Source organism: Scomber japonicus, chromosome 7 (genome assembly GCF_027409825.1).
Source record: "Scomber japonicus isolate fScoJap1 chromosome 7, fScoJap1.pri, whole genome shotgun sequence".
Taxonomy (NCBI): Eukaryota; Metazoa; Chordata; class Actinopteri; order Scombriformes; family Scombridae; genus Scomber; species Scomber japonicus.
Genome location: NC_070584.1, coordinates 21,739,869 through 21,752,119, shown reverse-complemented (window position 1 = coordinate 21,752,119; position 12,251 = coordinate 21,739,869). Strand labels below are relative to the sequence as shown.

The 12,251-nt window shown below is 39.4% G+C and overlaps 1 protein-coding gene across 4 annotated transcripts in view; it reads left to right on the top strand.

Moving 5' to 3' along the window:
* The window catches only part of ptprsa (protein tyrosine phosphatase receptor type Sa), a 180,950-nt gene that overhangs the window by 75,101 nt on the left and 93,598 nt on the right, over window positions 1-12,251 (top strand). For all 4 annotated transcript variants that reach the window (XM_053322725.1, XM_053322724.1, XM_053322723.1 and 1 more), the window contains exon 5: window positions 10,419-10,607. In XM_053322725.1, coding sequence (XP_053178700.1) covers window positions 10,419-10,607 — 189 coding nt within the window. The remainder of the gene's footprint in view (window positions 1-10,418; window positions 10,608-12,251) is intronic.

Genomic DNA, 12,251 nt, shown 5'->3' with positions numbered 1-12,251 from the left:
CCCCTTTTTCCATGTCAGTTTGGCACCCCTACATCTCACAGTAATACACCAATTACTAGGCAGTCATCTGAATGTCCCTCTGCTCATTTCCAGCCATAGCTGTTGTTCTATTCACCAAATGTTCCTCCAAACCTGTCATTAGTGGCTTAATTGCACTAAGCTAATGGCCCACCAAGACAATGACCTCTGCCTCACCCATCCACCTCCCTCCAAATCCTTGTGCAATTATTTTCCATTTTGCTAACATGGCTCCTATCTTCCCCTTTTCATGTCTCTTCCAAGGTGAACCATCCGGGCCCTCTACACCCGAAGAGAGGGCCTAGCATGATCTCAAAAATAATATTCAAAAAGTCATCAGTTCTAATTTTGTTTTTTGAATTCATAATTTGACACTGTTGGGGCCACGTATAACATAATATCGGGGGAAAAGAAAGCCAGTCACAACACATAACCAACATTATCGCTGGTGTGGAGGACATTGTTGTAAATGTATTATCCATGTTTCTCAGATTAACTTTTAATGAAAAGTTGAATTTAAACAGCAAAGGAAGACCTAGACCAGGCTTACATGACATTTTGTTGGGTTTTCTTTGTGTTAGGAGGCAGTGGCTATCATACATTTTGAGTCCCTTCCAGTTGTCACCATATTCCACTGAAGTGTGCACACAGCTTGTACGATGATGCAGTTATCTGTTGGGATGATTTGTATTTTTCTTAAGACATTAGCTGTATTTCTCACAACAGCGTCATTTTGAGGAGATGGTAGTACTCATGTTTCACCGCATCTTAACTGCCAAACATCTAAAATAATTAAATTACAGTAACAGTTGAAAGGGAATATAATACTGATAATAATACTGTCATAGAATGGGACTGATAGAAATAAGCTCTCAGAACGGATGTGAATTAAAACAGCTGTTCTAAATATAGCCTTATTAGATAACACCACACAGTAAAGTGTTTTCCTAATTCATTCATGAGATGGATTCTATATAAAACTAATAATAATAATAAAATATAGAGCTGCTGTTGGTTTTGTCATTCCTGTTTCCACCGGTAGTTTCCACAGCAGCTAGTCTAGTCTGGTCTGGTCAGCAAACCAATCAATCAAGACATTCAGATTGAAACAGTGTTCCAGACCGGTAACAAAAAACAACAACGACAAAAAAACACATCCCTGTTTTAAACTCCTCTGGGAGCCCTTTTTTCTCTTCACTCCCCGTCTCATCTGAGACATATTAAAGAAACTGGAACCTCCTTGATGAGAGAAAACCTTGATCAATTCCATTCTTTGTTTTGAACTTGTGGTATTTGTTTGGTCAGAACTGTGCAGTGTAGCGGGTCAGCCATCTCATCCCTTTGTTGTTTTGGCCCCTGGTTACTTGGCATGCTTAAATGGCCTTTGCTCTGCAAGTTGGGAGTCTAGACGCTCCCACACATATAAGCCTAGTTAACACTGTGAAGCTGTGACATAGCAAACATCTGTGTAAAGCAGTGGTTTTGGAATTTAAGTCTCCCTTTTTCACATTTTGACATCATAGATCCCATTTTTTTTCCTATTCACCACAAAGTCAACACTGCTGATGAATGAGATAGTTTGAAAATATTGACACATGGATGAAGAGTATTCTCACTTATCATACTGGCTGTTTAAACTATGAATTTTAAACTTGTTACGCAGTTAAATTACTGTTTATGATTCTAACTTGATTGCCAAACTTATGGGATATACTGCACCCCAATGAGCTGTCAAAGCATTCCCCCAATACACTTTCTCATCAATGTCATTGTTAATTAGGTGTGGCATAAATGCTTCCTAGTTACATTGCCTGACAAAATCCAAGACAAAAAAAGAAAAAGAAAATTCTCACACATTGCATGGTCTTTAAATATTTGCTAGTGTATGGTGTATAACTTGACACTGGTCAGTTCTCAATAGTTTCCTTAAAGGAAAAATGTACTGCTGTGAATATGATGATTTCTTAAAACTAGGTCACCTTTCTAGTAGAAATGGTGCAATTATTTTTTTTAATTGGTGCCCTATGACTAGAGAAAACTGAGAAAAAGCTGTAGATTTCCCGACACCACGCTAAAGAGGGTACCTGACAACAATTGATGCTGTTATAGCTCTTGTGGTTACTTCCTCCTCCATACTGCTGTATGATTACACAGCACTATTTTCAGCCTCATAAATTGTAATAGTAACACCACATCTTTGCTCTGACATTATACTGTAAAACTGGTAGTTTTTGTGTTAGATTCAGCTGCTCTGCATGAATCATGGAGAAATGTCTAAGGCAGCTTAGCTTTGTTTAGCTGCTGCTGTAATATAGCTCAGGTCCAGTGGTAGTATTTAGTAGTGTGATATTTTAGAGATTGTTTTTTCCCTATTGCCAGCATAACATGGTAGAGGGGAGTTTTGGCAGACCCACATTTTACTGTCCTTGAAGGTACCTCTGCAGAAAATGAGGAAACATTGTTCTATCTAGTGTAAGGCAGGTCTGAAAATGATGTAGTCACTTTTGCTGCCAAATACACAGGTACAGGTAACATGAAAAAAAGTTAACATTGTTCATTATACCCACATTTTAATGATACAATACTGGTTGAAAATGGGCAAAACTTCATGTACCAATATACCTTGGATGAAGGTTGTGTTTTAGGTGGGTAAAATATAGCTGTTCTCTGCAGCTGAAAGAGATGGCATAAATTACACTCTTTACAACTCTCTAACAAATAAACAACAGAAGAAGTCCACATTTTAAAAGGCTGTACAGCAGCATTGCCACCCACACAGTGTGGTAAACTGACGTCAGGTTTCAAGGTGCCCACTGCGCCTCCACACACAGTCCCACCCTCCCAAACACATGCATACACACTTTTATAGAAACACACACGCACACTCAAAGCCACCCACCACTAAACCTGACCTGACTGGTTGACGTTTCTCTACAGCGAGGCACTTCCTTTAATGGCCCCAACCTCATCTCCTGTCTCCCCTGGAGTTCGCCTGCCTTACCCCAGACGCCTCAGGAGCCTGACGAGAGAGAGAGAGAGAGAGAGAGAGAGAGAGAGGGAGAGGGAGAGAGAGAGAGAGAGAGAGAATACTTCCACAGGCTGGGTTGGAAAAACAGAGTTTTTTTCCCTTTTATGTTTTTTTTTCACTCCACCTCTTCTCCTTGCAGGCAGGGGATTGTTGGAGCTGTCCTAGACAATTACTCCTCTCTCTTGTCTGTGCTGTGTCAATCATGGTGGCTCACCACATCAGGGAAACAGCCTCTATTGTACATTTTCTGTGGAAGACTGGACTCTGGCTTCCAGCATTGAAAATCATACTGTAGGTAGAGCCTACGTTGTTGAACCCTATTATGGAGAGACCTGTCAGAAAGCCTTTCAATCAGCTGAAAAACATGTGCTTAGCTAAAGTGATAAAAAAAATAAAATAAAATAAATGTAACAAAAGAATGATGAAAATTCATCTTGCATTTTTCTACATTAGACGAGCGACAGCATATGCTACAACTTTAAGTGTAGCTTTATTTCATTCATGAGTTTTAATGAAAGTGATATAATCAAATAATCACATCGCACATCTTTCCACTCCTCTTAACACAATGTATACTGATTAAATCACATGAGGTATTACCCTTTAGGTTAGTTAGAAGTCTTTCCATGTGATCATTCATATTCAACAAACAATGTTTTACTGTAAGTAAATAGGACTTTTACCATGTATCATCTACTTTGATAAATAAGCAGACATTCAAAATCCTTATGTTCTGAAAATAGTTCCCTTCTGTGCCCATCATAGACTGGAAATCATGTCCTGTGCTACATACTATTAACCTGCTTAGCCTTAGGGTAAAAAAATGTTTCCTGCCAAGTGCTACTTGTAAAAAGACTTATAGTTTCTTCTCTTTTTCTTGCATTTGCCATCCGTTCCTTACTTCATTCATTCTTTTGGCTTTCACATTTGACAAAACAGTGACCATAGCTGCTACCTGTGGTGGTTGTTGCCATTTGTTCTCCAAAATATCCCCCTCTTGGCTGCTATCATTCCCTTTCTTTGGCAAACAAGCTGTGTCCTTGCTGTTTAGCTCAGTGGTGATGATGGCTTTATGAACATGGCCTAATACGGGCTTTGTTCAGAATTGGAGGTGGCGTGGAAAGTGTTTGCAAGCCGCCAACGCTCAGAGCTGTCAGAACAGTCCGTTTGTATTCCAAACTAGAGTTCCTGTCACTCTCACACATTTCCATTTTAGCATTTTACCCATTTGACCACTAACAATGTGTGTACAAACTGCACGATTCAAAGACAACTTAACATAACACCCAGCTGCTTTGGCAACTAAGCCCATAAACTTCACCTTACAGGACATTCATCTTAACAATATCTGCAGCACCATATACAAAACTGGAAACACATGCACAGCTCCTACAAACATAATCTACATTTTTACTATTTTTCTCAGCTCCAGATAGCTAAAAAGTTAACCAACAATTACCTTATATTCAAAAGTAAACTTGCTGGCGTCTGTAAATTCATCATTCAACACCAAGAAAACAAGAACAAATAGATGGTTTACCCTCTGGGGTCTTCATATGGCTAGAAAGCTGACCCATGAAACTCATTTTGCAGAGCAATAAAGAATACTGCAAAGTTCTTTCTTTCTTGTTTTCTCTACCTTACTTTCAGTGTCCCTCACTTTTCCTGTCTCACTCTCTCTTCTTTTGTGAAATCTCTTTCTGCTGATCTTTTTTTTCTCCCATCTGGTCTTTAAGACTGTTTCTCTAAGGTTGTATGTTGGAGATTTGGATGTAAATGTTGCCCTTGGTGACTAGATGTGCTAGATGTGGAGAATACCAATGGGACATCAAACATCTTTCCGGGAATAGAACGGGGAAGGGGGGGGGGGGGCAGTGGTAGAGGTTGAGTGCTAGCTGTATAATAACCATTATTCAGCTGAGATGGCTATCCGGAGAGGGCTATCGGTGCTTGGGCCAGAGACACTGTGATTAGATTTCCACTGTGTTGCTATTCTTCTCTGTCCCTGGAATATCTCTGTATCACTGTTCCCCTATATTCCTTTGTATATTTCTCATGCAATTCACAACAGGGATCCCATCTGTCATACATTCCCGGGAATGTCATGGAAAGATGCATAGAAGAACCATTTGATTTGATTATATACCACTGTCAACTGTGAAGAAAGCTGCCAAAGGAAACAGGTGTCTGTAATGTTTGGTTGAACTAAAGTACACACATTCTTTTTAGTAACTGGTAGGGCTTATCTGCTTCACCTCACAGCACAACCAAGCTCACAAGAAAAAACAAAAAACAGATAGACCTCTGTTTGTACAAAAAAACAACTTGTGAGTCAGGAGGAAATGTTTACCTTATTTCCAGCACTTAAGCTTACATTCACTGGAATGACCATCACTTAGAATCACATATTTGGTCTGCATTGGCATAGACTCAGTAGTAATAGGGCAATTAAACCAATTTCAATAGACTTGTTTGGCTCTGACGTTTGAGGAAATTATGTGAAAACTGATTCCAAATTCAGTCAACATATCAACATTTTATTTTTTCATGTAGACCATTTGTAGACCATTCTTGCCCTCATGCATTTCAGTAAAAACCCCAGCTGTACTTCACACAGTCCTTCTCAAATCAGGCTCGTCTTGTCTCTGGTCTGTTTGATGTGTTTGATGTTAACATTTGTGGCTGTGGTGTAGGTGCAGAGCAAATTAAACTGCATTGTCCAGAGTTCGAGCAGTTGAGTCTGCCCATTAGTTAAACATCTATGTATTCAGATCACATTTTAGTGTGTAAAAGGGAGTGTGCCATTGGTTTTCTCTCTCTCTCTCTCTCTCTCTCTCTCTCTCTCCCTCTCCCTCTCTCCTGGTAGTCCCTCTGTGGTATTAATGCACAGATCTGCTTAAAGCCTGTGTCTCTGTGCTGTGGCGCTGGGTAATCAGTTAACCTGATTATGCTGCTGATGAAATTAAATCATTTCAGTAAGTGAAAATAATAATATGAGTAATAGGTGCGGGGGACAGCGAAGCACCCAGCGGCATTTGCTGCAGTCCCAGCCAGTCAGGTTTTACCTATCTTCCTTTCTCTCTACCTCCCCTATCTCTCTCCACCTTGTGAGATAATTGACGGCTCAGAACAAGCAGCATTTCAGGCACTATGTCAGAAATATTGACACCAGATAAAATGGATAGCATATTACATATGATAATACAAAGATACTTATTCAGTTAGTGGTTCAGTTCCTTGTGTAGTGTAATTGTGAGAGCAGAATGGTAACACACAATGGTTAATTGTCATGTGTTATACTATATAGCTAATTGAGTAAAACATGTTACAAGCATTATGAAAGATACTGGTATTACTCTTAATGTGGGTCAGTGGGTAGACAGAGGTACTGGAACTGCCAGACCTAAGGGTTACATGTTCACCGAGTATAGCATTGGTTGAACATATTATTCATAGTGCTGTAAAATACATTTGATAACACAGTATTACATTGTTTGTGCAACAGATGGTGAATACGATGTAATTATGCTGCTAAATAGTGAATATAGCATAACAGTAGGAGTTTTACACTTTTCACTAGGACTACTCATTCATCAGTATATTTTACGTTTTTGCTTCTCTGGAAACAGTGAAAGTGCAACAAATGGCATATAATCACAAACCCCATTTGTATAGATCTGTAAGACTTTGGTACAGTTATGTCTCTACCAGACTTATATTAGCTAAAAAGAGATGTGAATCATTGGAAATGGGATTAGTTAAGAGAGTTAAAGGACGGACCTTTTAAGAGGGCCACATTTAGCCTGATAGAAAGCACAACACAACAGCAGGCATGAGTCGGCAGATTAACAGCCGGCCAGTGGCTAAGCTAACCGGAGGCTGATTAAGGGCTTTGCACCTGTCACTTGTGTAATGATATTAAATGGCGAAGCGAAATTAAAGACAATTATGGATAATGATGGCACTCAAGCCAACACAAAAAAAGCCAAAGAGAATGACAAAAAAGAAGGTCAACTGCGGCCTGTAGGAGGCTTAGTATTGGAGCATGATGATCAAGCCAGCTGTTGAATGTATTGGACATTAGATGTGCTGCTTGTCACCGCAGTGACACACAATAACTTCAATGTTCTTCCTATTACATGACTTGAAAGCCTATTCAAATAAATATATGCACTGAACACATTGTGACCTACCCTATCTAAATCCTTTTGACTACTTTGAAAAGTATATGGTTGTTTTTTGTTTTTTTTTATAGATGCATGTTTTTTTCATTGTATTACTCACAGAATGGTCTCAGTGGTGTCTCAAGGCATTTGTCATTGCTGCCTAAGTACTATACATCACAGCAGCAGTAAATACCAAGCTGAGCTGCCCAGATGCCAGACATCAGTATAAGCTAACAAGTGTACAAGCATGGACCAATTTTCAAATCAATGGTCTGCATCAAAAAGCCTTTTGTAGCACTTAAGAAAACAAGGTGGACCAATAAAGAAGGGGAGTTGCATGCTGGGAAGATTAAGATTCTCTGTTGTGCCTTTTGAAACCAATGTATCTGCGTAGTAGTCAGTTTTGGAACTAATGAGGGAGGTTGTTTTGATAGTCTCTGAATTAGGTGACAATCAGATTTTTCTTTGTTCCTGTTTTACTAGTAGGATTTGCAAAGTGATAAAGAAAATTGAATGTGATTGAATGATAAGGGGGAGAAAATCTGAAGTGAAATTATGTTTAGAAAATCCTTGGCACAATTTAGTCTGTAACTGCAATTTGTGTTCTCATAGCACTGTAGCACTTTTTTGATTTTGATTATTATCGGGCTAAGTGACAAAGGCTGCTGTTGGCAAAATAAACAGCGACATTGTCATTGACAAATAGTGTACTCGGATTGATTCTATTTAGCCTGTGAAGACCTGTCATCACAGAGAAGAGTCAGTACACATCATAGAAATGCAATTGCTACGCTGTTATGGGGAACTGGCCATTTGGGAATTCTAGGATACTATCAACCCATGTCATTGGTTGCCTTCTTCCCTTCACAGTCAGGCAGGCTAACCCTGAAGTAACACTCCCTCGATGAGTGATCTATTTATTTTTGCATGGCCGCCTTTATCGACAGAGCCTGTAAGCTTCAGGGGGAAAGATGGTATCAGACTCCATTCCTGGGGAAGTAAGTAACCAGCATACATGCCATTTATTCAGGAAAGGCTGCCGGTACTGTATCAGGTCAGAGCAGCTGTAACGATAGCATAATCTCCCCATAAATCTGCCATCCCTGCTTCTTGTTTACTGCTGTTTTGGTTGGTTTGTTTGTTGGCCCAGCTTTTTCTGCCTTCCCTTGCTCCTTCAGGCAGATTCCCTCTGTCACTTGCCTAATTTCATTAGTCTCAAACCCACTTACTCAGTGTATTTTTTCAGCTTCATTACTGTAGTCTGTGTAGGCTTCTGTTTTTATACCATGAAGGCAGAGTTAATGTGATACGAAGCACAGATAGGCCTCAGCTACATCAAGTACATCAGACGTAACGCCCAGAGAGCAGGCCAGACCTACCCTTTGTAGATATCCTTCACCAACAGGCAGAACTAGCTAGAGGGATATGAGAGTATAGAACCTTTTATGGCGTGTTTTACATAGATCATTGATGACACATAGAAGAGGGATTTCGTGGGAACATATTGCTGAGTCGTGTCCTGAAGTTTCCTAAGTGAAGTGTATACTTGCCATTGCTTTCCTAAGCTTTAGGGGGACTTGGTATAAAAAGATTATACAGGGGTGATCATTAATAATCGATGGAGAGGATACAACATGGAGCCTAAAACAGTGTAAATGTCTGTTCTTCTCTGAACCTAGCACTGAAATATTCATCCTGCTCTTCTGATGTCAGCCTTAGTTAGACGTATCCTGCCTGGACTTAGGTTTGAGTTCTTCTGTTTTCCAAGATTGAATATTTCTGAATGTGAATACATGTGAACTCACCACACCTCATTTCAACACAGTCCCAGTGTATTATGTAAATGTATTTTTTTTAAAGAAAAAAAAAGTTTTTGTCTTTATTAATCTTGGTGATTAAAGAATAAAACCCTTTTACAGCTGATGCATTAGATAAGCTATTTTAAAGGTTATATATTCAAGAATTGTGCAGCTATTAATTGTATTAAAACCAGACCGCATTCCTCCTCAGCCACTGTGCACTACACCTGAGCCTACCAGCTACCTGAGGCTCAGTGTGCATGCAAGGATGTTGATTGCAGCTCACTTAATGGCCACCGGTATCACTAATGAGAAGGAATTTCTCATTCTTACAAATAGAACCTTTAATCAATAATCTTCATGATTCTGACATTCTCCCTATCTTGTAGCCATCTTTTAATCTGAAATGTTTAAATCTCATGACATTAAATGAGTCAGCATTGGCCAAAAATTAAGATTTTGAAATGATGATCATACAGATTTGTATTAATCAGAAAATGTAAGATAGAACATTTCTTCCTTTCTGTTCATTAAAGGCAGACGGACCAACCCAGCTTTTAGTTGTTGCTTTGAGCTAAAACTGTGACTCAACTTATTGTCCTATTTTTACGAAATGTACTGCTCCCTGGGTGTCGACGACACCACCATGATGTCTGCAGAGTGGACATGAGGTCATTGGCCTTTCAGATGACCAGTGACCTCTGCTGTGCCACTGGCCAGCATCTTAGTCAGTCAATCTTCTATGAGTTGCAATGTGGCCTTGGGCTTCTGATGCATATTACTGCGCAGGGCACTTCCCCCTTGGCTCTCATCATCAAAGAATGAGTCACTGCTCTGGCTCCAGTCAGGGTAGAGACCAGGCATTTTGACCCATGGGACTAATTGCCCCAAAAGAGCAGGGAGTCTGCATAAGGAGAACAATGAACACAGAGTACACTACACTGCCACCTCTTAACAGTGAAATGATTGCTCAATCATGCATTATTATTAGCTGCAAGGGTACCACAGTCTTCACAGTCATACAAAAAAAGTTCAAGTGCTGGCAAGTGTCATGGTTCTTTAATGAACAGCAATAATAACAGCCAAAGATGCTTCAATCTTACCCTAAACCACAACTCTTGCACCATTAATACCAGAATGAAATCTGAGCCATTATAACTTTGAACTGGTATTAGAGACTTACAGTTCAGATCATTTCACTGTCATGGTTTGATTGTTTTTCAGAGGAGCAAAAAAGCATGCCCTGAAGTACATAAATGTTTTTGTTTTTTTTTGTTTGTTTTTCAATTGTGAATCACTATTATGTTATCACTTAATGCTACTGATTATCAAAATGGTATAAAAATGCTTAAGCATTAAAACTTCAAATGGGACTTAAATCCATGTTTTTTCTTCTTCTTTCCACAGAGGACCTACTCCCACAAGGCTTCCCTAACATTGACATGGGCCCTCAACTCAAAGTGGTGGAGCGTACTCGAACAGCTACAATGCTCTGTGCTGCCAGTGGCAACCCCGACCCAGAGATCACCTGGTATAAAGACTTCCTGCCCATTGACCCGAGTGCAAGTAATGGGCGAATCAAACAGCTACGCTCAGGTAAGGAAAGCTTACACATATTGCACTTCCCGGGACATTTTTGACAATAGTTAACATGGTTGTATTTTATGTTCATCAACTAATGTGGCAGAAATGCCCTTTCTTTTTTTCCCCAAATTGTCGTGACAAGTGTGATTGAAAACACCTTGGGAACTTTTCAACAGATTCATATCTCCAGTTTGGGAACACGCATTATGATGTGTTCATTACCAAACATAATTGTATAGTAATGAGCACATCACTTACTGCAACAATTACTTGAACAACATACTACCTTCAAGTGGAGAATTAAGGGGCCATATGATATTTTAAAGGTTAAAGATTTTAGCCATAGTGATGACCATGCATGTTAATGTTAACTATAGATCATCATGCACAAGATGTGGTGAAAATGACAAGTAATGTTTGAGTTTGTAACATCAGTGAATGAGGTCAAATGATTCAAACCATCCCAGAAGCGTGTCCTAGTAGACAATGAGGGCAAGGTCCACATTCTACTCACAAAACTTGGTGGTGGATATGTTGTCTTGTTCCGAATGATTAAACCCTACTGAGAGGCCCATAAAGCAAAGTCTAATTATATAGCTAATTAAGAGCAGACCCTGGAGTGGCCCCGGGCAAGAAGGGGTAGATATTTTAGGTCAATGATTTGCCACTATTTGAAAAATTCAATAACTCCTATTTGATTTGTTGCTGCAAACGTAAATCAGGGTAGACACCACTAAATAAAGAGTCTATTGCCATTGAGTTCCTGCCCTAGTTGTGGTCCTCATGAGCTGTACACTCAAAATAATCAATTTGTCATCTAATTTTTTATGCCTTGCCACATCCAGGAAGCCCGCAGCTTTTAATGCTTTTAATTTTAGATGTTTCATCTGTAACTTACTGATGCACTCCAGTCTTGAGGTAGACTTTTGACTTTTAAATGTTCAAACCAAAACGTTCTGTCAAAATATGTGTGACTTTTTGGATGACATTGTACAATTTACTAAGAATTCCATTTTTGGTTCAGAGAGGCCTCCTCTTGGGATGTTATGTCTTCCTGAAGTAATTTGAAGAAGGCTGTCAGTCAGTGCATCTGACATTAGTTTGAGGACAAAGAGCCCCCATAAGGGAGAACTCTAACTTTAATGTTTTCACCTTCATGCTCATCTCTCTGCACAGCTAGCCTTCCCCTAAACAATTAAGTCCTTTAAACTTAAAAAGTGCCCCGTGGTGTGTTCTTGGAAACAAACAAAGGTTGTTTATATTCAGTGTTTCTCATCAATACACATTTTGTGCATGATGTCTAAAAACATGTTGAGTGCAACTGCCTTCCTTATGAAACAGTAGCAAAGCAGGTTATTTGAATATTTTAAATTGTACAGTGTTTTTATCCATGTTTGCTTGCTAGCAGTCTTCCTCATTGATTGGGTATTACGACATTTCAACTGTCTATCAGTGGAATAATGTAAAAGGTGTCCTCATACATGGGCATGATCTAGATAAAAGAAGGACACATTTGTAAAAGCAATGTGCCGTGGCTCTACTAGCAGTAAAAAACATCCACATGGTACCTTTAACTGTTCAGTGCACCTTGTAATATGTAGATCATAACTAGATTGTCACAATATTACAATTTTACCCTAGTAAGACTAATACCAA